At 42.0% G+C, this 26,899-nt stretch overlaps 1 protein-coding gene across 1 annotated transcript in view; it reads right to left on the reverse strand.

Annotated features, from left to right (window-relative positions):
• Window positions 1–20,885: 20,885 nt before the first annotated feature.
• LOC121929004 (vitellogenin-2-like) overlaps window positions 20,886–26,899 on the reverse strand; it is a 58,798-nt gene continuing 52,784 nt past the window's right edge. The window contains 9 exon segments of the mRNA XM_042464328.1: window positions 20,886–20,914; window positions 20,917–21,015; window positions 21,456–21,600; window positions 23,144–23,244; window positions 23,571–23,665; window positions 24,020–24,206; window positions 24,740–24,844; window positions 25,538–25,683; window positions 26,735–26,877. Of these exon segments, the coding sequence (XP_042320262.1) occupies window positions 20,886–20,914; window positions 20,917–21,015; window positions 21,456–21,600; window positions 23,144–23,244; window positions 23,571–23,665; window positions 24,020–24,206; window positions 24,740–24,844; window positions 25,538–25,683; window positions 26,735–26,877 (1,050 nt within the window).

The following is a 26,899-nucleotide window of genomic DNA, read 5'->3' on the forward strand; positions in this document are numbered from 1 at the left end:
AGATTTTTGTTGTTAACTACTGTCAAGTGAGAGCCAGCATGGTGTAGTAGTTTGAACTTTGGACTGTGACTCTGAAGACAGTTTGAATCCCCACTTAGCCTTGAAAGCCCATTGGCTGACCTTGAACAAGTCACACTCTCTCAGCTTCAAGATGGCAATGACAAGCCCCCTCTGAAGAAACTTGACAAGAAAACCCCATGATAATTTTACAAGGGACACATGTTGCTGATGGGTCTTTCCCCGCCAAATTTTGATTAGAATTTTTTTCAGATGGAAAAAAGACATCTGTAGAGGGTGCAGTTTTGTCTTAAAATGCTGTTTCTCTGTGCCACCCCAAACAGCCAAAAATCACTCCCATAATTGATCAGAGCTGGCTATTCTAATTCCTAAAAATAGTAGCCGCAGAGCCAAAGGAAGAAACTGTAGTGCTTTGTGTGTTCGACTAGGACTTTGGAGACCGGGGTTTGAATCCTGGATTGGCCATGTAAACCCACTGGGTGACCTTCAGTAAGTCACACTCTCTCAGCCTCAGAGGATGGCAGCGGCAACCCTTCTTTGAAGAAACTTGCCAAGAAAACCCCATGATAGGTTTGCCTTTGGGTCACCATAAAGTTGGAAGCAACTTGAAGGCACACAGTAACAACTGCTGTCAATAATTGCTGTGCAAAATCTGAATTATTATTGTTTTTATTACTATTATTTTAACGTGTTTATTCCCCCCCCCCCCCCATGTGTTGATGCATAGTTTGTAATGCATTTAGACATAATGCATTTTCACATCACATCACATCTGGTATTTTCCAGGCATAAAGCCAGAGCAAAATCTGAATAATTATTATTATTGTTGTTATTATTATTATTATTATTATTATTATTTTACCGTGTTTATCTCTTCTCCCAATGTCTATGGACTTACATTGACATCCCATATATGTAAATATATTTGTTCCCTTACAATTTAAGAAAGCCCTTTACAATTTAAGTAAGTCCTAAATATATGTGATACTCATATATATATACATACACATACACACATTTTATATATGTGTGTGTGTGTGTGTGAGATTGTATTATTATTTTTAATATGTTTTATTGTGAATGTTTTCTAAATGCTTTGTCTTTTTAAAAGCCCTGACAATACCTGTATTTCTCATTGGCAAAATACTCTGAAACATTGTTTTGAAATTGATTATGGAGGGGGTTTGTGACCTTCACCATCATGCCTATCCTTACTATTCCTGAAGGAATCACACTTTTGGGTTCACAGCATTAATGTGAAACAAAAACAGTAATATTGTGCATGCTACACATCCCGCCGCTGCTCTAACTTCTTTTTTGGTGCCTTTCTAATTACCTCAAAAAAGACCTGAATTGACTGTCTGCAATGATGCCTACGAAGTTTGATTTACATGAGTTTTTAAAATGTAGTCTGTGATAAACTAATAAAACAACATTATTTTACTTTACAGACCTGAAAGAGCGGCTAACTAGAGCTGAGAGCGCTCTGGGTAACATGGTCTCTCCACAATCCCATAAGTAACAGGACAGGCATGCAATGCTTACCCTGGTGCATTACTCCAAGAATTTATAAATCAGACACAAACAAAACTTGTATCTCATATTGTCCTGACAATAAATTTAATTTTTTCCTATACACAGATGCTGACTTGGAAGCAAGGATGACTGCAGTGGAGAAGGCCATTGAGGAGCTGAAGTCCCAGAGGGGACCCTCTCGACAAGCCATACAGTTCATTATGTGACCAGGATTAGTAGATACTCTCTTTACTTTAATTAATTATTCTTTCATCATTCTATATTTTCTACAGGGGAAGACCTGAGAGAACGTGTGGAACGCATGGAATCCTGGCAGGCAGCATTGACCCTCTGTCAACCCAGGGTCTAATCCTGCATCCCTTTTTTTACCCCTTCTGCCCACTATGGAGGTAATAGTGATAGTGTTCAGAATTTGTTTTGGGGGCACCCTCCCTCCCTTCTGTCCACTATCAATATAATAGTGGACACTCAGTACTTAAGGAGGCATTAAGGTTTTTTTAGGGGGTGATTTGGTCGCCTTTGTCTTCTGACCAATATGTAGGTAATAACACACTGTGTAAAAATGTAAAAACTATTGCACTATTCCACACTTCATTTGTGTTGATTTATTGTTATTACTTTTGCTGCACCATACAACAGTGCCTTCTACTATGACTGCATATAATGATTTCAAAATGATGTGTTGATTTAACTTTATCCTCCAATGCAGAACAAGCTGTATTAAAACTTTTTATGGCAATCATATAGTTTCTACTAGCTGTCAAACAGCTACTATACTACAACTGCCTAACTAGCTATACTAGCCACAACCATATGTATACATTTGGTTTTTCTGTTTGTATTGTTAAATTTATGAAAGGGGTAATCATGTCACCAAATAGACATGTATTTATTGCACTTTAATACCATTGCAAATACGGTGCTGTATTTATATACAATTAAAAATGTATGTCGCTGGACTTTTTTTTTTTTTGCCTGCCCACAATGTTTGTGGGCAGTAACTGATTGCACTATATTAAACTATGAACACTATTGCACTGTTCCAAACTTCATTTTGTGTTAATGTAATTTTCATACCTTGATGTTTCATTTGTGGCAATATCAAAGTTCATACAAAGGCACATTCTCCAGTATAATATATGCCAGTCTTTGCCAACCCACTGGCCCACAGATATATTGGACTGCAGGTCCCATCAATCCCAAGCAGCATGAGGCAGATAGTAAGAAGTTGTGATCTTGCATGCCTGGAAGGCAACTAGTTGGGGAAGTCTAGCCATTTCCAGATGGGTCAATCTCTGTGCAAGAGGATGAAGAAATGCAAACTGGATATGAAACATGTCAGCACAAAGAAACCAGTGGCTGAACATTTCAGAGTTCCAAGCCATCAAATAAAACAACAACAACAATTTTTATTTCTTTCTCGCCTCTCCACAAGGCTGTTGACCTTTAAAGTCCTAGATGGGCTAGCCCCCCCCCCCCCTTTATTTAGCTGAACTTCTTTCTCTTTACACTCTCACCCGTACCCTCCGTTATAATATTCAAGGTCTGCTGTCCCAGCCTAGGATCTTCACTTCCCCGTCCCAGATTCGTCCCTTCTCACTTGCTGCCCCTCACTCCTGGAACTTTCTTCTGCCATGAACACGGCTCACCACTTCTTTGACCACGTTTAAATCTGAGCTGAAGACCACCCTGTTCAGGGAAGCATTCCCAGGCACTGTGTGATTATCTATCTGATATTTAATTGGATAGTTGATGTTGATGTTTTTAACTGTTGTTTGCTTATTTTAACCAATTCTATTCTATTTTATATTATTACCTATTATTTTTTAGATTGTCCGCCATTGGCAGGTTTTATTTTTATTGATTTGATCATTTGTATGTACAGCACTGTATACATTTACAGCGCTTTAGAAATAAACTATAATAATAATAATGTAGATACTCATGTATAAGTCTAGAAAAAATGGATCAAAAAATTGATCCAAAAAACCTGAGTTGACTTAACCATGGGTCAATGATTTATAAGAAGGAACCATTCCCTGGTGAAAAGCAAGAGTATAATCTGTCCTGGAAGCACTGACCCCCTCTACTCTCTCATCCAGCCAGCCTTAAGAGTAAGCAAAAACAGTTATGTCTGCTGGAATTTTGAAAGTTCTTTGACATTGTTTTAATAATAATAATAATAATAATAAAATTTATTTATGTTTCCCCGCCTCTCCCAATGGATCGAAGCGGGGTTACAGACTAATTAAAACCAATACATACAGTATAACTCTCTTACAAAAGCATAAAAATAGTTACATCAATATTCCATCAATCAATACAGCAATCCATCAAACATCCATATCCAGGGGCAAGCCAGAATATCGTTGTCAATAAGCATATCAATCTTCTCCCCTTGGGGGGGGGGGGGAAGCTTGGCAGAATAGAACAGTTTTGAGTCTCTTTTTAAATGTTTCCAAGGGGTCGTGAGACGGAGCTCCACAGGAAGACTATTCCAGATCTGCTGGGCCGCTATCAATAAGGCCTGGGATGAGGAAACATATTTGGAAGATGGTATTTCCAATAAGTTCTTACCAGATGCTCTGAGTGTGCGGGACGGCTCATAGGGGGAGATGCGGTCCCTCAAGTAACTCGGACCCAAGCCATGTAGGGCTTTTCCCCCCAATTATTTTTTATTATTTCACACAAATAAAACAACACAAAAGATAAATTTAAGTTCCATATATTTGCATTATATTACACTCAGCACTTCCTTGTTTATCTCTCCAGCCCTTTACACATCATGATTTCATCCTTTGCATCCTTTTTCCTTCCCTATCTTGCCTCTCATAGTGAAATATGGGATCTTAAATTGTCTTTAATCTTTAGCTAATGTATGCAGTGTTAGATGCCATCGGTATTGCAACTTGATCATATTCTCTCTCAAGTTGTAGCATGGTGTATATTTCCTTCTTTCCCCCCCAGTTTTTCCCCCATTGCCTTAGTGGGATATTTTGGCCCATGTCCTTTGCCCAGTCTATCATGCACTTCTTTACCACTTCTTGTTCTAGATTTTGTTTTAACAATAGCTTATATAGTCTTGAAATCTTCAAGCCATGTAGGGCTTTATAGGTAATAACCAACACCTTGTATTGTGCCCGGAAACGAATAGGCAGCCAGTGGAGGGCTTTAAGCGTAGGTTTTATATGGTCAAATCTAGATACACCGGTGACCAGTCTGGCTGCCATATTTTGTACTAATTGGAGTTTCCGGACTTGGTACAAGGGTAGCCCCATGTAGAGTGCATTACAGAAATCCAAACGAGAGGTTACCAGAGTATGTACCACTGTTTCAAGGTCCCTTTGGCCCAGGTAGGGTCGCAGTTGGCGTATCAACCAAAGTTGATAGCAAGCACTTCTGACCGTCGCATCTACCTGAGATGTCAACTGCAGGGACGAGTCCAGAAGTACTCCTAAGCTGCGAACTTCATCCTTTAGGGGAAGTGTGACCCCATTCAGGACAGGTGGGTAAATTTCCTTCCCTGGGCCTGGGGAAACTATCACAAGTACTTCAGTTTTCTCTGGATTCAGACTGAGGCCTGTTACAGACAGCCAAAATAAAGCTGCTTCAAGTCACAGTGGAGGTATGGTGTTTCAATGATGCATGCGACCTAAGAGTCCAGAAGTCGCACCAAAGCCACACTCCAGCCCTAAGGACTGGAGCATGGCTTTGGTGCGACTTCTGGACTCTTAGGACGCATGCATCATTGAAACATCACACCTCCACTGTGACTCGAAGCAGCTTTATTTTGGCTGTCTGTAACAGGCCTGAGTTTGTTTTCCCTCATCCAGCCCATTACTGACTCCAGACAGGCATTCAGAGGAGAGACGCCATCCTTAGTCACTACATCAATCGGAGACACAGAGAAGCATATTTGGGTGTCATCAGCGTACTGATAACACCAAGCCCCGCGTCTCCGCATGATCTTTCCCAGCAGTTTCATGTAAATGTTAAACGAAGTGGGGGTTTTGCTTTGCTTCATCCTTGAGATCCTTTGCTACATGCCCCTAAATTTTACCCTCAACTTATCTAATTTTGGCCCCAAAACTTGCCCTCAACTTATACATGAAGTTGACTTATATTCGAGTATATACAGGTAATTTACTAGCTCCTGTGTCTGGAGCATTTGTATTTGGCAGGTCATGTCCTGCTATCCCATCCATAATGACCTCCTGTTTGGATGGTAACCCCAAAAGAGAGGAGGTATTTATTAAGCTGCCCTTAACCCATACATTTCAGTAAACTAGCCTTCAGTATTTTAAGCAGCAAGAACTTTATTCCAGAATCTGTAAGTAGAATAATAGAATTATAGACTTGGAAAAGACTCCAAAGGCTATGCAGTCCAATCCTCTTTGGTCATGCTGGAATATACAGTCCAAGCCCTCCCTGGGACAGATGGCCATCCAGCTTCTATTTAAAAACCTCCAAAGAAGGAAACTCCACCACCCTCTGAGGCAACAGCATCTTCTACTGTCAAACAGGTCTTCCTAATGTTGAGGTGGAATCTCTTTTCCTGTAGTTTGAATCCACTGCTCTGTGTCCTTTCTCTGGAGCAGCAGAAAACAAGCTTGCTCTATCCTCAACATGACATCCCTTCAAATATTTAAATGTGGACCTCATGCCATCCCTTATAGGGCTTGGGAATTTCCAGACCCTTCATAATTTTGATTGTCCTCCTCTGGACAAGCTCCATCTTCTCAGCATTGTGCCACTCTATTCTACCTTGGTCAGGCCCCACCTGGAATACTGTGCCCAATTCTGGCCACCACAATTAAAAAAGGATGTTGAGAAATGAACATGTCCAAAGGAGGGCGACTAACATGGTGAAGGGTCTGGAAACCATGAAGCCATATGAAAAGAGACAGAGGAAGCTGAGTATATTTATCCTGGAGAAATGAAGACTAAGAGGTGATATGATAGCCTGTTTAAATATGCGAAGGGATGTCACATTGAGGATGGAGCAAGCTTGTTTTCTGTTGCTCCAGAGAATAGGATCTCTGAGAATAGGAGAATAGAATAGACAATAGATGCAAGGTACAGGAAAACAGATTCCACCTGAACATTAGGAGGAACATTCTGACAGTAAGAGCTGTTCAAGAGAGGAAGATGCTGGCTTTGAGTCTTCCTCCTTGGAGATCTTTAAACAGAGGCTGGTTGGCCATCTATCAGGGCAGCTTTGATTGTGAGTTCCTGCATGGCAGAAGGGGGTTGGACTGGATGGCCCTTGCAGTCTCTTCCAAATCTATGATTCTATGAATAAAGCAAGACTTGCTACCAGTGCTGAATCTGAAAAACTCATGACAAAGCCTACAATAGTAGCTGGGCTACTTTCCCCTGAAATTATATCACACACACACACACACACACTGCTGTCATTAAGATCTTAGTGCACAAAGACTATGTATCCATTCAAATGGAAGTACATTTAGCCTTCCATGTTTCAGGTATGACTTTTTAGGATTTCATTAATACGTTCTCTCTAGGGATTTCTAGGTCCTCCAGTGTGATTCTATGGGCAATTTTGAACAGATAGTGCATGAGAGGACCTAGAGATTCTTAGAGAGAATACTTCTCTAGGCATTTGTATGTCCTACAGCACGATACGTAATCTCCAGCAGATGTTGAACATAAGAGTTGTGCTGGACGACTTAGAAATTCCCGGAGAGCTGTCTTTTCAGATAAAAATAAAACCAACTTGTGCTTATTTGCAGTTTTCCCACTAGCTCAAGGGTCTGTGCCCTAACCCTGGGTGTATGTGAAATAGGAAAAGGCAGAAAGAGGAGAGGAGAGCTGCATTGGGAGGAAAGCGTGGGCTCCGCAGGGACTGAACCCCATTCCTGGAAACCTGGAGTGCCAACCACCAGCACTTTTGCTTTTTTTCTGGCAATGCAACAAGGGAAAAAGCAACCTTGAGAGGACACAGGAGTGTTGTCTCAGGAAAAAAGAAAACCTGACAGAATTAGAAGGACTGCCTTTAGTGCATCCTTGGATTGGATTTTATGGGATCTGTTCCTAACACACTTTATATTTTCAGAGCAAGTCTGAAAAATACAACAACAGTCTCAACAAATACCAAACTACAGTGTCTAAACCTACCAGATCATCCAACCGCAATGCGAATGGGTGTGGGATTTCTGACGAACAGTTGTGTGGATTCTTCATAGCAACTACTAGAACCCCTGAAAGGAGAGAAACCCCGCATACAAACACTGCAGAGATGCATTCTCGTTCTATTCATGATGTGGAAAGAGAGAATAGACACCTCACCATTCCTTGCTCCATTTAGGTGTGAACGTCTTGCATCTGAGACACTGCCCCCCTCCTGATCTGTGAAAAGCAAACTTAAGACTATGTATTCATTCAAAGGGAAGTACATTTAGCCCTCCATGTTTCCAGGTTTGACTTTTGAGGATTTCATTAATACGTTCTCTCTAGGGATCTCTAGGTCCTCCAGTGTGACTCATGGGCAATTTTGAACAGATAGTGCTGAAACACCTAGAGATTTGTAGAGAGAACACTTCTCTAGGCATTTGTATGTCCTACAGCACGATACTATGGTTATCTCCAGCAGATGTTGCACCTAATAATGCTATTGACACCACATCCTATGGAATCCAATGGAATTTGCAGTTTTACATAGTCTTTGGCCCTCTTTGCCAAGGAATGCTGCTGCCCACAAAATACAAATCCCGAAGTGTGTAGGATGGAGCCATGGGCAGTTAAAGTGGTTTTATTTCCTCAGTGCAGTGCAGAAAAGAAACTGAGATAAAGGAGAAGGAAGGAAGGAAGGAAGGAAGGAAGGAAGGAAGGAATGTAGTGGGCAGCACAAGGTATTGCATGAGAGGACCTAGAGATTCCTAGAGAAAGACTTCTCTAGGCATTTGTATGTCCTACGGTATGATACATGGTAATCTCCAGCAGGTGGTGAACCAAGAGTTTGCTGGAGGACCTAGAAATTCCTAGACGCTGTTATTTCAGATAAAATAAAACCAGTGTGCTTTTATTTGCCTTCTCCCACGACTCAAAGGTCCTGTGCCCCAAGCCCAGGGAATCTGGGTATATGTGAAATAGGAAAAGGCAGAAAGAGGAGAGGAGAGCTGCATTGGGAGGAAAGCGTGGCTCCGCAGGGACTTGAACCCCATTCCTGGAAACCAGGAGTGCCAACCACCAGCGCCTTTTGCTTTTTTTCTGGCAATGCAACAGGGGAAAAGCAAAACCTGAAGAGAACACAGAGAGGAGTGTTCTCTCAGGGAAAAGAAAACTGACAGAATGAGAAGGACTGCCTTAAAATGCATCTTGAGATTGGATTTGTTAGGGATCTGTTCTAACAACACTTTGTATTTCAAGAGCAAGCCTCAACAAAGTGCCAACAACAGTGTCTCAACAAATACCAACTACAGTGTCAACAAATACAAACTAGTGTCCAACAAATCAAACAACAGTGTCTAAACCTACCAGATCTCCAACTACAATGCCAACGGGTGTGAATGATTTCGGGGAAATGGTTGTGTGGATTCTTCATAGGACATGCTAGAACCCCTGAAAAGGAGAGAAACCCCCGCATACAAACACCCACAGAGATGCATTCTCATTCTATCATGATGTGGAAAAGAGAATAGACACTCAACTGTCCTTGATCCATACAGTGTGAACTTTTACCTGGAGAAAGTGCCCCCTTTCCGGATCTGTGAAAAGCAAACTTAAGATCTCGGTGCTCCCCAGCTCTCCAAGTAACCCCAAAGGAAGTGAGTGGAAAGGGGTTCTCAATGGTTCTTATGGGAATGACTTCCATTCATTGATCTTGGAGAGATGCTTTCTTCTTTGAGGTCTTTGTGTTTCTTGGTTGCAGCTGTTGAAAACCAAGGAAAGGAGAAACCCGCCACCAACCACAAAAATACAATACAAAGCAATGCACAAAGAAGGGCAAAGAGTGATCAAATGCTGGTTATTTTCCTTGAAAGTTTGCTTTCTTGTACATATGGGATCCCAAGAGGCATGTGGAAGAAGTTCTAGGGTTGCCATAATTGTCCACTAAAACCTTGAGAAAATGTAGACAAATTCTAGACCAAACTGAGAACAACTGCAGGACAAAACTCATCTGAAAATGTAGACATTTCAGGTCCTCCATTTTCTTAATGTCTTACTTTTGGGCTCAGCTTGTCCTGCAGTTGTCCACAGTTTGGTCTAGATTTTGTTCCACATTTTGCCCCGGGTTTTAGTGGATAATATGGCAACCTACGAAACAAAGTTTCAGCGCCGCCGCCCCCCCCCCCCCCCCCCACACACTATTGCCAAAGAGCATTTTGCCAAAAAACACAGCATTTCAAGTCATACATTTCCCACACAACTATTGCTATGAAATCTCTGGAAAGGAAGCCACTAGAACAAAGTTCCAAATGCATCAAAGCCCAATCGCTTCAAATTCTCGGAGGGTCATCTCACTGCCCAGTTGTCTTCGCCCATGAAAACAAGAGGGACAACCCAGAGCTTGGCACAGGAATTGGCATCCGTCGCAAAGAGGCAACAGTGCTCCGCAGAGAGACCCTGCAAGGCCAACAAAGGATACCCACACTCTGGTGCGCCAAGGAAACACAGGACTTTCACTCTTGGGGAGTTGCAACACTGCAGGATTAAGGTCACAAGAAAGCCTGGGTTGTGGTAGTTTGCTGTGGCAGAGTTCTCTCAGCAGTTGCAGGAGTGCGTTTGCACATCGTAACTTATGTGCCATCTGAGCCCATTCATTCAGATGCACATCTGCCTGGACTCCTCTCTGAGTCTGGATGCCCAGGTCTTAGCATGGGCAGGAGTGCATTTGCACAGCTTAAACTTGTGCGCCAGCGCGCCCTCATCAAAGGAGGGGCAGGTGGGTTTTTTAGTCTGTTTTTAAGTTCTGCATATTTTGTGTATATTTACATAGACTTGTATTTGATTGAATTTTTTATAACAATTTCAATGTTTAGCTGTGAGCCCACTTTTGTCCCTCCGGTGAGAAGGGCGGTAAGAAAGGAAATCAAATAAAATAAATACAAGAGGGAATACAGAACATAAAAGAAGCAAGCGCAGTTCGCCAAAGCTAGTATCTCCGTTCGCCTTAATATGATGGAACTAGGAGCAAGATTTGAGCCCATGGGAAAGAAGAGAGAAGGAGCGGCCAAGAGATGTAGCTTTCTTTGTGACACACTTGGACCAGGAACTAACATAATGCTCTTCTGCCAGAGGTTGTAAGGGCGACGTAAGCCTTCCTCAAATATAACCTTCTCCCTAACATAAGGGCAAGCACCAAGCTCTACTAGATAAGGGGCCTTCCCCTCTTTCGTAACAGCAGAAATATAAATATCAAGCAAATTATTGTCCGTCATACGTTTACCTTCCTTCCTTCCTTTCTTTTGTTTCTTCTTTTGTAATTAAAGCCTTAAGCCTCTTGCTCATCCTAACGTAGTAGATATATTAACTAAAGCAGAAAGAAACAGACACTGGTAAAACAAACCACAGCTGAAATCAAATTTCTTTTGAAAATAACAAAGTATCATCTGTCGGCCATTTACCTTTTTCCTTCTTCCTTCCTTCCTTCCTTCCTCCCTTCCTCCTTCCTTCCTCCGTTAATTAAAGCCTTAAACATTTGTTAATCCTAACTGTAGTAGATAATACTAACTAGAGCAGAAATCAACAGATCCTTAGTAAACCAAAGCACTGATACAGGTCCATTGATTCATCCGAGAAGGACGAGCCATTGAATTTAAGCCCAAATTGGTGGATACTGGCTTCGCAGAAATACACACAAACCACGTTTTCACAGGGGAAAAATCTCATGGGTTTTTGTGCGTTTTCTCTGGAAAACCTGACAGAAGGAGAACATTTTCTCAGTAAAACTCAATTGTTTCGCATATTCATTTTTTGCAACCTGAAACTGTTGTAGACATGCAGAGACCTGCTTCCTAGAATCCTTAGTGCTTTAAAAATATATCATGGAGCTTCTCCTGTGAGGGATCTCTCCTTAAAAGACTGTGTTGGTATTTATTGCTATTGAAAAACAGAAAAGAGGGCTTACCTGATCAGGCAGCCTGGAGTTTCTGAAAACGGTGGTGTGGATTCTTCATAGGAGCTGCTAAATGCCGGAAAGGGAGAGAACCCCCCCCCCCCCCATACACAAATACACACAACAGACAAAAGCATTCCTTTCGATTCTATTCAAAAGAAGCTGCTTCGAGTCACTTTGGAGGTATGCTGTTGAAATGATGCAAGCGTTCTAAGAGTCCAGAAGCTGCGCCAAAGTCATGCTCCAGTCCATAAGATCGAAACGTGGCTTGGCGTGGCTTCCGGCCCCTTAGGACACTGTGTCATTTAAACAGCATACCTGCAAAGTGACCAGAAGCAGCTTTCTTTTGGCCTGACTGTATGGGGCCACTGTTCTTCCACGGATCTGGGAAAGCAGCCTCTAGACCCCAGTGCTCCCCAGTCCCTCCCACTAACCCCAAAAACCTTCTCTGATTGATCATAGAGAGAAGCTTTGTTTTGAGGGTCAACTCTTCCTAAACCAGGAAAGCAGAGACCCCCCCCCCCCCGACCCTCGCACAAAAACAAACACAGTACAAAAGCAATGTAGTAAAGAAAGCCACACAGGAATCAAATGCAAAGTCAAGAAAGATCGAAGCAAAGGAGACTTGCTGGCTATTTCTCTTAAAAGTTTGCTTTCTTGTTCGTATCTGATCCCAAGAGGCATGGTGAACCAGAGACTAAGGACATTAGTGCCCCCCGCCCACCATTTCCAAAGAGCATTTATACCAAAAACACAGCATTTCAAGTCACAACTTTCCCACCAATTATTGCTTTGAAATCTCTGCAAAGGAAGGCACTAGTTAGAACAAGGTCCCCAAAGTATTCAAAGCCCAAACGCGGCTATGTGTCGGAGGGTCACTCACTGTCCAGTTGCCTTCGCCCACGAGGGTCTTGGATTGTTAATGGAAAACGCTGGTCCACTTATTTGCATGGAAGTAGAACGATTCTGTCCAGTAGCATAAATCAAAGTATTGTCTCCCATCCATTTACCCCTTCTCCTGCCTTCCTTCTTCCTTCCTTCTCCTTCCTTCCTTCCTTCTTTTTCCACAAAATTAAAGCCTTAAGCCACTTGTTAATCTAACTGTAGATAGTAATCTAACCCTCAGCAAAATCAATTTCCCGCTTGGGGACTTAAAACACCAAGTATTGTCCCGTACCATTAACCTTCCTCCTTCCTTCTCTGCAATTAAAGCCTTAAATGATTTCTTTAATACAACTGTGATAAATAATACTACCCAGCAGAAATCAACAGACGCTTGGGAAACCAAAGCACCTGTCCAAATCCCATTGAATCACTCTGCTTAGGATAAGGCACTGAATTTAGTCCAAATTCCCCCTTGTTTTTTTTTTCTTTCTGTTCATTGGCCTCCTAACCCTTAGTACAGCCAATGTGTAACAGCCAATATTCAGAGTTATGAACTAATCAGTACAGAATCCCCTCACGTTAACTTAAGGAAAACTTAGCTCCAGCTTTCAGAAGCATTCTACAGCTGTTTCTATTTTCCTCTTTGGTGCTCTTAAGCTCCTTTGGCCCTCATTGCTCTAACTGCTCAGCCTGACGCTCCCTCCACTTCTGACCAGAAAAGTCCATGGAGGCTGGCAGTTTGGCCAGAGGCGCCTGGAACTTCCACCTTCATCGTACGCATCACAATGGTGCAGAAAAGTAGTCCCTGGAAACCTTGGGCCAATGGAGGGAAAGTCCATTGCTGCCAGAGGGAGATTTTCATGGGGAAAGTGGCCATGGCTCTGTTAGTGGACATATACTGGCTTCACAGAAACCACACACAACACACACACACTTTGGAATAAAATCTCGGTGTTTTTTCAACCCAACTGAGCAAAAGTGAAAAGGCACTCAAATCCCACCCATTTGAACAAATGGACAAATGAGTGACCAGATAAGCGCATGGAGCATGACAAAACAAGCCTCACTCCTGAGCGGCTCCTTCCTTCTGCCTTCATTGTATGCTTCGCAATAGTGCAAAAAAGTAGTTTCTGAGAGCAATGAGTGGGTGGAAGAAAAGGGTTCCTTTTCAGTGTGGTGAGATGTTTTGCTGGGGAGTTACTATTGTTATGCTGGTGACATACTGGCACACAGAAATATACATGCACAGAACACACACAGACAGACCTACTAGAGTCCTAGTAGACCACAAGTTCAACGTGAGCCAAGAGGGTGATGCAGCAGCCAAAAAGGCCAATGCGATTCTAACAGGAATCAATAGCAGTATAGTGTCTAGATCAAGAAAAGTAATAGAATATAGAACTGGAAAGAGCCACAGTGCAATCCAGTCCAAGCCCTGCCATGCAGAACTCACAATCAAAGCATCCCGACAGATGGCTAGCCAGCCTCTGTTAAAGACCTCCAAAGAGGAGACTGCATCACTCTCCAAGGAGTGTTAGGTTCCTCCTAAGGTGAGCTGGAACTCTTTTCCTTTAGTTGCATCCATTGCTCTGGGTCCTATTCTCCGGAGCAGCAGAAAACAAGCTTGCTCCATCGTCAATATGACTTCCTTCAAATATTTAAACAGGACTATCATATGCTCTTAACTTTCTCTCTCCATCCTAAACATCCATAGCTCCCTAAGTCGTTCCTCATAGGACATGGTTTCTCCAGGCCCTCACCATTTTGGTTGCCCCCTTTGGACATGCTCAAATTTCTCACATCCAATTTGAATTGTGGTACCCAGAACTGGACACAATATTCCAGGTGGGCCTGAACAGAGCAGAATAGATGAACTATGTCTTCCCTTGACTAGACAATATGCTTGTGTGTGTGCCTCCCCTAACGTGGGGACCATTCCTTTAGTTCTTCTGGGGCTTGCAATGGGATCTTCCAGCGCGGCTTTTAGCATATGCTGAAAGCTGCATATGGCACGCCTACGTAAAACACGGGCATGCAGTATTGTGGAGCAGCTTAGAATCATATTTCTCAAGCATAGTTTCACATAGGGCTAGTTGTCCAGGTCCTTCAATACTATTAAATCAATAATATCAATTAATAAATCAATTCATATCCATCATTCATAGCAATACAGTTGGCCCCTTGTATCCACAGATTGATTTGATCCATGGATTCAAGCATCCATGGCTTGAAAATATCAAAAAGTAAGAATTCCCAATAGCAAACCTTGATTTTCCATCTGTAATAGAGTTGCCATTTTTCCTTTTCCGTTATATTTAATGGGACTGAGCATCCATAGATTTTGTTATCCGGAGGGTCATGGAACCAAACACCAGGATATACCTCACTTGGAATATTTGTCCAGTTCTGAGCACCATAATTCAAAAAGGATATGGACAAGCTGGAGCATGTGCAGAGGAGGGCAACCAAAAAGGTGAACCACCAAGCTCGTGTGGAAGAGACTTTGGGAGCTGAGATGTTTAGCCTCGAGAAGAGCAGGTTAGAAGTGGTGTGATAGCCCTGTTCAATATTTGAAAGGGTGCCATGGTAGGGTTGGAGCAAGTTTTTTTCTGCTGTCCCAGAGAATAGGACACGGAGCAAGGATGCAAGCTCAGGAAAAGAGATTCCACCTAAACATTGGGAGGAACTTCCTGACAGTGAGAACTGCTCCACAGTGGAAGACACTGGTCCTCCGGAGAGTGGTGGAGTCTCCTTCTTGGAGGTTTTAAACAGAGGTTGGATGGCCATCTGTTGGGGGTGCTTGATTCTGTGGGAGGCTGTCCTCTGAGGTTGAGAGAGTGTGACTCTCCAAGGTCATCCCATGGTTATTCGAAACTTGTCTCCTCAGTCCTCGTCCAACACTCAGACCATCATACCATGCTGGGTAAGGTGGGAATGCACACACACTTTTCTATTCAGTTTGGCCTCATTTTTCTCGTGCACTGGTGTGGCAGAATGGGTTTTCCATTTTCTCCCAGTTTGAGATGTCTTCTCTCCTTACTAGTATCCCGACCTCAGAGTTCCCCAGAGGATCTCAAAGCGCTGACTGGGACCGTGAACTGGTTGAACGAAACCTTCAGAGATCTTCAACGAAGGCGATGCAGCATTCCTGAAAAGGGGAGTTCCTGGAACCACATCTGGTGCTTGCAGGATATACAGACTCTCGGTGGAGGGAACAGCTGCCGCCTCCCATGTGGAGCGCCTGAGTGACCAGTTGACCGAAGTGGGAGGCGAGGTGGGCAGCATGACCTGTCCTATGACCTGGCATACCCCACAACCCGTATCCAGGACCTGCAGGTCTTGATCAGCAATGCCACTGGGGATGTGCAGCAGATGCACCTGGTCCACATTGCCATAGAGCAGCAGCTGAAGCATGAGTTTGGCCATTAAACAATGTCACCGAAAACCTGACCGCTCAAGACTGGGAGCACGCTGTCACACTTGAGTAATAGGAGGGTTGGGATGCAGCGAAACTCTAGGGCAGTGATCCCAACTTTGCTCCTCCAGATGTTTTGAACTTCAGCTCCCAACTTCCTGACTTCTGGCCAAGTAAGTTGAGGCGTCTGGGAGTTGAAGTCCAAAATATCAGGAGGATTAAGTTTTTGGGGATCATTGCTTTAGAGTCATCATCAACAGGTGGGTCTCCCTTACTGATAGGCTTGGGACCAAGAAGTGTTTTGGTTGTTGGATCCCCCCCCCACAAGTGTTTGGATATCTTAATACTTTAGCCGCCTTGAGTCCCTATATCAGGGGGATGGTGGGGGTAAAATAAATAAATACAAATAATAATAATGACAACTATCGGGCAGATGGAATCCATGTCTAAACATGAAATCATTATGTTCCATGAGCCAGTATGGTGGATTGGTTTGAGCGCTGGACTATGCCTTTGGAGACCATGGTTTGGAACCCAGGGTTGGCCGTGGAAAGCCCCACTGTGTGCCCTTGTGCAAGTCACACCTCTCAGCCTCAGAGGAGGGCAATTGCAACCTCCCCTGAAGAAATTTGTCAGGAAAACCTGTGGTAGTTTGTGTTAGGGTCACCATAAGTGGAAACAGCTTGAAGACACACAACAACAGCAAAACGACAATGTACACTTATACACATAGCCTGAAGGTAATTAATCATAAATTTTTAACAATGTTGTGCATGAAACAAAGTTTGTGTACGCTGAACCTCAGAAAGCAAAGTGTCACTATCTCAGCCACCGTGTGGATGATTTTGTGATGTTAGAAATTTTCAAATTTTGGAATTCCAGATAAGGGAGACCCAAACTGTACCCTGAGGAGGAGGGGGAGGAGGGAGAAAAAAGAAGGGAAAGGAGAAAGAAGAAAAGGAGAAGAAAGAGACAAGAATAGGAAAAAGATAAAAAGAAGAGGAGGAGGAACGGGAAGAAAGAAGCGGATAGGAGGAGGGAAAGAGGAAGAGAAAGAGGAAAAAAATAGGAGGAAGAGGAGGGGGAAGAAAGATGGGAGGACAAGATAAGAGGATGAGATGGGAAAGAGGAAGAGAAACAGGGGGGAAAAGAGGAAGCAGCTTGCCTGCAATTTGCAAAGCCCTCTCCCAGGCTCCAGCCTTGGGCCCGAGACGCGAGGCTCGAAAGAGAGGAAGCTCCTCCTCTTCAGGCTGGCTGGCCAATGGGGAAGACTGAGCTGGGGCAGGCTCCTGCAGCAGGAGCAGGCTGTCCAGCCATTGGCCAGGCAGCCTGAACCAGCAGAAACCTCGCGCCCCCCTTTACGGAGCCTCGCGCCCCCTGGGGCCGTGCCCCCATTTTGAGAAACACTGGACTAAGCCCAATGTCTTTGACAGACTGGGTGCAAAACATCCAAACTGCCTGGCTTCAAATAGTTGCTGCTCTGGATGAGGCCAAAAACACAGATAAAAAAAATTCTGACAAAAAACGTGGGCCAAACTGGACATAAATGTGGACAAAAAGTAATTTGTCACTAAATTCTAGTGACACAACAGCCCACTAAAACTCGGTCCCTAAATTTGTGGGGCCTTTGGGTCAAAAAAGTGTGAAGGCTGTAACTGTAGAACTTGCCTACACTAAGACTTAAAGCCTTTGCCACCCTGTGTTTTCATTTCACAGCCTGCTCAGCCTGCTGTGGAACAAGACTGATGGCAACAAGAACTGGTGTCTCCACCTCTTATTATGATTGTGAGGGAGTAACATTTTTTGAGGTTTACAGATATTAAATTCTAGATTGTTATAAAAATAAGCTTCAACATGGCGGAAACACTTTTCGAAAGCTGAAAGGGAATGGGTGTGTGCTAAACATGTTAGCACCTAAGGTTAGTTTAAAAGTTTCGTGTTGCTTATTCTGATGCGCTGAAACTAATTATGGGAGGGATTGTCATGGGAGGCAGGATATAAGAATCTGAATGAATTTTCATGGGTTGTGTAATGATTGGGTAATGGTTATTAATGTAGTATTACTAGGAGGTATTAGTTGAAACTGGATAACATGTATTGTTTGTGAAATGGGGGATGATGAGAGGTGTAACTGTTGTGACGAACCTTGACGGTGATTGACAAAAAAGGTAATAGCTGATATAGGACGTCAGTAATCATGCATGTCCATCATCTTAAGCTATGTTTGTATGTAGAATATAGCCTTTCAATCACAGCTTGTTCTAGTTCATAGATATAAGTGTAAAACATTTAAGAATGCATGCCACCATCAATGGGAGTGCAGGACCCATGATATTGTTACCAAGCCATGGAGTACTGCAATCCGGCAAGAATTAAAGTGCCATAAAGAACCAATCGCTTTCTCGGTCCTCTCTCTCGAGGCTTTGGGTGGCAAGTTTAAGAGTGTGGGAAGAGCCAAGATGGTGCCAGCATGTTAGCAGGCATTTTAATAAGCTCCAAAATGTTTGTTTTTATTTTGGACTTTTTGCCTTTATCCTGAGTCCTGCCTGGATTATTTGGCTTTTTAGCTTGTAGTTCCATTTTCTCTTTTGGATTGGCAATGGAGTACCAACCAGCGCTTTGCAAAATTTCATCATTTTTGTGGAGTCGAAGGTTTCATGGCCGCATCAATAGTTTTTTTGGGGGGGTTGGGGGCTATGTGGCCATGTTCTAGAGAGTTTCTCCCTGATGTTTCGACAGCATCTGTGGCTGGCATCTTCAGAGAATGCTTGCCGGGAAAGGAGTTGGTGTATATATATTGTGTGACCTGGAAAGGCAGGAGTGATTTGCATTGTATTGTATGTTGCTAAGGCAGACCTCAGTGGGAGGGTCCGCAAAAAGGGTTGGTGTCTGCTTGATAGTGCTCATTGTCTACTGCTGCTGCCCAGTAGTTGTTTTCCTATATCATTCTCCCCTCCCCCTACATTTCCACTACCTTTCCTCCTCTCCCTCCCCCTTTCCTTTCCTTCCTCTTCATTTTAGTCCTCATCGGTCTTCTGGCCCTTATTGATTTCTTGTCTGTCCTCTCTGTTTTCTCCTCTCCCCCTCTGGAAGGAGGCAGGAAGAAGGGAGATGGTCTGTGCCAGGGTTGAGATGGACTCAGTGGCTGGGATGGGATTAGATGGAGTCTTTTTCCACCTCTTTGTTGCTCCTGAGGCTTCTTCAGGATGGGGGATGCGGTTAGATGGAGTCTTTTTCCCATCCTCTCTTATTGATTCCCGAGGTCTCATCATTGTCATAAATGGTGCAGGACTCCCTGATCTTGCCAGGGATTTAAGAAACTAGAAATTCTCTGCTGGTGGACCTCAGAGGTGTTGGCATTTTTCTCAGCAGTGGTACCTGGCATAATGTACATTGGGTTAGAAATCAGTTTTTCCCAACACTTTTGTCTTTCAGGGACCAGTTAAAAACATATCAGTTTGTGCAAGATTCAAACAATAATGCAAATTTTAATTTGCCTCTGATTGCCTCCATTTGTTTTCCTTTTATTGTATTTAGGAAATCCTTTTATATTATTAGATTTTGTAATTTTAGAGCCAGCATGGTGTAGTGGTTGTGAGTGTTGAGTAGAACTCTGAGAGGGCAGGGTTTGCATCCCAACTAGAAATGGAAATCTACTGGATGACCCTGAAACAGGTCACACACTCTGAAACTCAGAGGAAGGCAAAGAAAGGCAAGCCTCCTCTGAAGAAATCTTGCCAAGAAAGTCCTGTGACAGATTTGCCTTATGGCAGCATAGATCAGAACAACTTGAAGCCCACAACAACATAGTAGACATGTAATTTGTGGATTCAGGCTTGTGTTTTTTAACTCTTTTTTTTAAAAAGAATGATTTTAAGTGGGTGATTTTATGTGAGACTGTTACTTCTCTTAGCTTTTCAGAATAAGGACAACACAAAAAATAGTATAATAATAGTGGTACTTTTTGTAACTTCCCCTTGGAGAATGGCAACACTGAGGTAATGGTCTAACTGCTATGAAATCTATGATACAGGTTTCATTATTTTTTGCAGTGATTGCAATAATTGCAACTATTTATTGGTTCAGTTTCTATCAAATAAATGAGCGTCCAATCATCATGCAGCACAAGCACCTCTCTTCATGCTTCAGCATACGTAATGAAATAACAAGCTACACACTTCATTATTCATTTTGAATGCAATAGTTTATTAGAAAATCGCAATTTAATTCATATTTCTTTGCTAGATAAGGGAATGATAGATTGGGGTGGGTGGAGCTTTTTATAATACTAAATTAACATCTGGGCAGTTGTCTAGAAATGACAGACTGGTCCACGCATAAACAATATTACAGTTAGGATTCAGGTGAGAATTGACAGGAAACTCATGCTTCACTGAGCACAAGAGCATGCCACGTGAGATTGCACAGTGTCTACGAAGTCCTCAGATTTTTCTTGCAAGTTTTGTCCAGTTCAGTAGGCAAAGTCGTCCCTGGAGAGGAAAAACAGTAAAGATGTTATAAGAATGACAGTTTTGCAATGGGAAAAATGCTTTTCATACTAGTAGCTAAAGGCCAATCTGGACTCCCCCTTGCTTTCTTTCACTGTCTGGTTTCGAAAAGGATCTCCTCTCTGGAACCTTTTTCTTGTATTTCAAGGAAGCCTCCAGATGGCAGTTGAGGGAGACCATTTTTGTCAGGATTGCAACACAGAGATAAAGTGCTGCTCTTTCCTGCATGCCTGCCTTACAAAGAACAAGAAATTTCTTTGTAGTGTCCTGAATGCTGTGATAAATCAGGCTTCTTGGTGCTGCCCTGCAGACACCTCTAATTTTCCCTTCAGAAGAAAGAAAGGAAAGGAGAGAGAGAGATGCAGACTAACTTATGTGGACAATCCTAACTAGAGGGTGCTACATGGACTTACCAGCTGGCACACAGTGGAAGCCAGCAGAAATGTCAGTGGTTTGGGTGGGTGAGCATCCTTCTTGGCACTGCAATACAGGATGATTGGAAACACACTGGGAATTTTCTTCTGCAATCAGGGTTGGGTTCTCATGTCTTACTGTTGAATGCTGAAGCTTGCAGGCTGGAAGAGAAGCAGAATTCTTTTGACAACTTGTACAAGAGAGTAGCTATTCTACAGTTTGACCCCATAAAATGGCATTTAGAAGAGCACCATCTTCCTTCCATTTGGTATTCATTACTTTGCAAAGATGTGTTCCAAGTAACATAGATCAGATAGCTCAATGGAGTCAAGATAGATCCTTCAAAGATTGGCAGCAACACTTGCATCCTTGGCCAACTGCAGAGTGATCTCAGACATGACATATTTCTGGGCCACTGTGGATAAAACTAGCTGCGTAGTGGCCCAGTGTCATTTTTTACAAGTTAGCTCATAGAGCCCACCAATAGATGAGTTAGCACGCTAAAGGACATTTTGCTTATGGCCCCTACAAAGCACCCAACTCCCAGCCATCTTAGTAATACCAAAGAGGGAAAAAACCAAGCTAATAAGTGTCCACCTACTTTCATCAGATGCAACAACCCAGGACTGAGCAAAGCTCACAAGATCTTTAGCAAAGTAGCCACTTGGTGTTCGGAGGTTTCCTAACTGTCCACCATACACTTCACAGAGACCACATGCGATTCCAATCTCAGGAGTAACTGTAACCTTCATGGAAAGAAAGCCAGCATTCAGTGAAATTTCATTTACAATCAGGATATGAAACAATGTAAGTACGACTCCACTCCGTCTTTCCATAGACGCACTGAACTGATATATACAGCAATCGGTATTGTGTTGATGTTAGCAGTCACCTACCAAGAAGCACTGAGTAGTGTTGTCAGCAATGACTAAAATCTGTTAAAATAGCCTAGAATCACAAGGAGTTCTAATAGGCATTTCTCTTGCTTCTTAGCTTTCAGTCTTAGGAGATTATCACATTGCCTTTTGTGCTGATCTCGGCATGAGCTGAGACCGGACTAGGAACATGTGCTATCACACAGCTCCATGCCCAGACCATTACCACCTCAACCCCAAATGAAATGTCTCCCATAAGAGAAAACAAGCATTTTAACCTTAGGACAGAAGAAGGATGGGATAGTAATTATCTGGGTACAGAGCTGTGCAATAAGACACAATCACAGCCTGGTCGCAGCCTGTGCCCAGATCGGGAAAGGGCGGCTAGCGTGATAAACCCTTTAGTCTTATAACTGTATCAGACTTTTCAGCAGAAAACCAAGAATCATCACTTCAGCTGTAATTGCTCAAGAACACATACTTTGAAGTTTTCTTGGAAACCAAATAAACTGAAACCCCACTGCCCATGATATAGGAAACTATCTTAAGAAGTTTCAGATCATTGGTCCATTAATTCAGCTGAAGCTAATACTGACTAGTCACCACTGTCTGGAGCCTCTGACATCTCCATTCTTTACTTCTAACTCCCACATATCACAGTACACAAACTGAATTGGGATCTCTCTTGTCTTAGCTCTCGTATTTTCCATTTCTCATCTTTTCTGCCTTCATTGTTACCTCTCTTACCATCTGTCAAGCCACAAATCCTGTCAGATATTTAGAAGGGTGAAAGTTGTAGTCTTTTGGTGGTTGGCAAATGGGGGCTTTGCACATTCAGCTGCTATTACTCGGCCAGAAGCTAAAGAAAGTATGATTACATTGCTGCTAAGAGAAACATGGTAGCGGTACAGTGCAGAACTTATCAATGCACACAATAAACTATGATGATTTTCTCTTCCTTGCCCCAAATTAATCTGTGGATGAAAAAGACTTCATGAAACGCTTGCAGCACATTATTCTCTACCAATGGTTGCTGATAATTCCCAAATCAGTGGTGAGGTGAACCAAATGTGAGTAAAATTATGGATTTTAAAGGAGCACTTTAAAAAGTTCAGAGTAAAAAAAATATCAAAGTGGATTTGTTGTTTCAATGAATTCGAAGGAGCAATCTAATGTACTGAATCCATTTGGTGGCTAAAGTCCATAATCTTGGGTAGCACTTTTAAAGTTTTGAATAAAATAATCAAAGCAGGTCGGCTGCTCCAGTGAACTTGAAGCCACCATCTACCACTGCACTCTGCAATGTCTAGAAGGGATGCAGGGAGAGAATGGAGGTAGAGACAGAGAGAGACTCAGGGAAGTATACAAATCCCCTTTTCAGCCTCAAAATCATTGGATGGAGTGAGAAAAATACCATAACATTATGTCCATCGTAGACTACTTCCTCAAGTCCATGGGACTGCGCCCGAAGAATAAGCTTGTCCTCTTTTATTATAATAATAACCATTGCTATGTCTGTAATTTAACCAAAGAAAAGGAAGTGAGCAAAGGTGAAATTAAATACACTCTGAAATAAAACTGTTGTTCTTGTACAACTGTAAACCCCTCTTCATCAATTTCTCATAGTCTGTTTTAGCATATTTTATTAGGGGCAGGTGTAATCATTCTGCTCCTGCTTTTGCTAATAAGATTTTTAGGTAACACATCCTAGGCCAAAATCAGAAGAACAAGCCACATTATGTTGATGTTTTTCTCTTTGTTGTTTACTTACTTCCTCAAGTTCTTCAGTTCAAGTTCTTCAATCTATGTGTTAGTTTATATATGTACATTCTTTTACATACCTTTAAGTCTGCGCAAGTGATCTTCATTGCTGTTTATGACAGTCCCATTAAGTGTTGCTATAAGCTTTTTCTCACGAGACATGAAGACAATTTCCCTTATAGAAAAGAAAACAAGCAGCGCAGAGTTAATCTTCACCAATTATGATAATTCCTGAACTTTCAATGAATTCTGATTCTGATGATTTCCAGGAAAATTAATTTCTTTTGCACTTTGAACTTGGCTAGAAGTTTTCCTATGCTTCTGTTTTCTTTTTATTAGTATTCTTGTTGTTTACGTTAGCTGTTCTGATTTACCTAAGATTAGTAACTGTAAGTCATGCTAGTATTTTTAAGCAGAATAAAAAAAATTACACAACATGCAATAAATCTTGCTATTTTTTCCTTTTGACAATTTCCTGAAATTGTTCTTCTCATCCTATGATTAAAAAGTACTACTGTTTCATACTTACGTGTCGGAAACAGTGATATTGAGTAATATATTGTTATTGTTATTGGATTCATATTTCATCAGCATCATAAGCTTCTTGTGGCAAGTACAGTCTTGTAACAAGTCCAAGAAACAGTTTGGCACCAATCCTTTGCTGATCGTTCGTTCGTTGAAAGTTGTGATTGTTTGATTATTTACTCTGCAGACCCCTATTTGACAAAGACAGAAACATGAATGAGAAAAAAAAGACCACGAAACACAATCCTTAGTGTTATGTGAGCAGCTAAGAAACAGCATATTGAGAATTTTAGAAAAATAAATTAATATTCATCAGATTGAGCAAATGTGGGTAATGTTTAAAGTGATGGGTTTTTATGGCTCAAAGGCAACTCTGAAATACTATTTAAAGTTCTGGAACCATGGTGATAATGTGGTCGTATGATCACTACTTTGATACATTAAACTGAATCTTGGACTTTGCATCATTTACTCTACACTCACAACCATTTGGTGTGATTACACAAAATGTTAAGATAAAATAATGTGCACTTCCTCTCTCCCTCTCACATTTACGTATCTTAAAACAGAGGAGAGGGTCCTCCACATATTGTTTCCCTATAATTCCCATAACCTTTCACTGTCAGAGATCCTGGCTCAGACAGATGGGAATTGGAGTCAAGGAATATGGAGGTTGGCCAACCCTGGGTTAAAAACAATAAAGATGGTTAAAAAAAAATCTCACCATTCAGACTAGCAAGGATCCTTAATGGAACATCACTGAGTTTGGAAGATTGCAGAGAACGAGTGAGTGGCACTACAAATGGAAGCATGAGGTCTTCCCCATAGACTGTATACTGGAAAGAAATATGAACACTGGTTAAAAATGATGGAGAGCAATGTTCTTCAGAGTCTGTTTCAATTCATAATTACACTACTATGAAGGAGATCAAGATTTATTAATTGTTCATCTTTACAAGTGTGTTTTTAGTAATACAGTCTGACTGTTTAAGAAGAACAATATCTCGCCAACTGGCACAGTACCACTGCCATAGAGGAGTAGGCATTGTGGTGGATTATATTTTGCTGTGCTTTTCCATTCAGGAAAAATACTTATTTCAGGACTTATATGAACTTGACACAACCTGTTTAATGAACAAATATAGGGAAGAGTTAAATTAATCTTTGTAAAAAGGAAATTTTGTTTGTATTGGCATATAAACCCAGATTATACATATTATAACAGTTCTTCATTCTTTCACCATCCTGTTTTTGCTTTTGCCACTGAAATAATATCATGTATAATTCATTTAATGGGCCCAAATACCATGAAGGCACCTGATCATGGAAGCTAAGCAGGGTTAGCTCTGGTTACTGTGTGGATGGGAGACCACCAACAAATTCTAGGAGCTGTAAACTATTCTTCAGAGGAAGAAACTGGCAAAATCACTTCTGAAGTTTCCTTGCTTAAGAAAACTCTATGAAATTTCTGGGGCCATTACAAATCAACACACAACATGAAGGCACACACACAAATGCACACAACTCACTTCTGGCATCCTCAGGACCATGGCAAAGCTTCTTTGAGCAGTTAGAGCCAAAACCAATGAAGCTTCTCGAGAGGGATTTTTTTGGATTTTATGTGACAGTCCCAGCATGTAGGCCACTCCAGGGATTCGGCTGTAGATCCTTGGTTTAAAGATAGGAAGATTTGCCTTACCCCTTTGTCATAATTTAAGAGATACAAGAAAAGGCTCCCACACACAATGAAAACATTTGCTTCCAGGACAAGAGATCTACAGGGCAGACCTGGAAAAGTAATGTTCTGGATTATAGTTCTCAGAATCTCCCAGCCAACAATGATTCTCATCAGGCTGACCCAGGGACACTGACAGTTCTCCTCAGCTCAAAAGTCAATAGTCCAATTTATGTTATAGGACTATAGAGTTGCTTACAAAGTCTGTGCAATTCTGGGGATGTCTCTTAATCACTAGTAATGAGGACATTGCCTGGATTCCAAAGTCTTCTATTTGGAAGATCTGTTCCAAACAGAGGAGTTGTTTTCAACCCATCTGGAAAAAGTGTCAGTTGTCTTGGAAGGCTGGTCTTTTTAAGGAGTCTGCATGTAGGCAAATGGCTGCCTTTCCCATTTGATATCTTGCAGGGGTCGAAGGACGGGATTGATCTTTAGATTTAGGGCTGATCCAGAAAAGAGAAAAGTCTCTGGAAGCATCAGTAGTTTCCAGTTCTTTTTGTTTTGATTTTACCTACTGACATATTCCAAGGCTTGCATCCAAACTATTTCATGAAATATCACAGGTTTCTTTCCCTCTTTCCTTCCTACTGATCATATGTTGCAGCAAGATACATGAAACATTTTAGAAGCTGATTTCCACCCATTTCCACTGAGCCTTTTGAACACAATGGCTGTTTTTACTGGTGGTGGCCATCCTAGCTACTCTCAGGATTTACAGACAATAAAGTAGAGATAAGATTAAGTTAAACTACTCTGGAAAAAGGGAATGAAAAGTCCTTGATAATGCCAGGAGTTCCCAAAAAAGACTCACATGAATCTCCAAAATAAAATCCATTTGCAAAGCAACAAGATCTGGGACTTTCAGAGTCACCCCACCCAATCTTTGGATGAGCCTTTTCAGCCTGCTTTCTTTATCCTGCTTTCAGTCTTATGTTCAAAACGGCCAGGCTCAACACCTGATGAAATGCCATAACTTTTACTCACGGTTCCCAAAGGGTAAGCAGCACTTCAGGTACCCTGGGATAATTAACTTTCCAACGAATAGCTGGATGGACAGACAACCAACCGGTCTCAACTTCTGTTGAGATCTCATACTCCTTGCAGTCCCAGCCCGTTTTCAAAGAGGTCTAAGCAAGAGGGAAGAATATA

Source organism: Sceloporus undulatus, chromosome 4 (genome assembly GCF_019175285.1).
Source record: "Sceloporus undulatus isolate JIND9_A2432 ecotype Alabama chromosome 4, SceUnd_v1.1, whole genome shotgun sequence".
Classification (NCBI taxonomy): Eukaryota; Metazoa; Chordata; class Lepidosauria; order Squamata; family Phrynosomatidae; genus Sceloporus; species Sceloporus undulatus.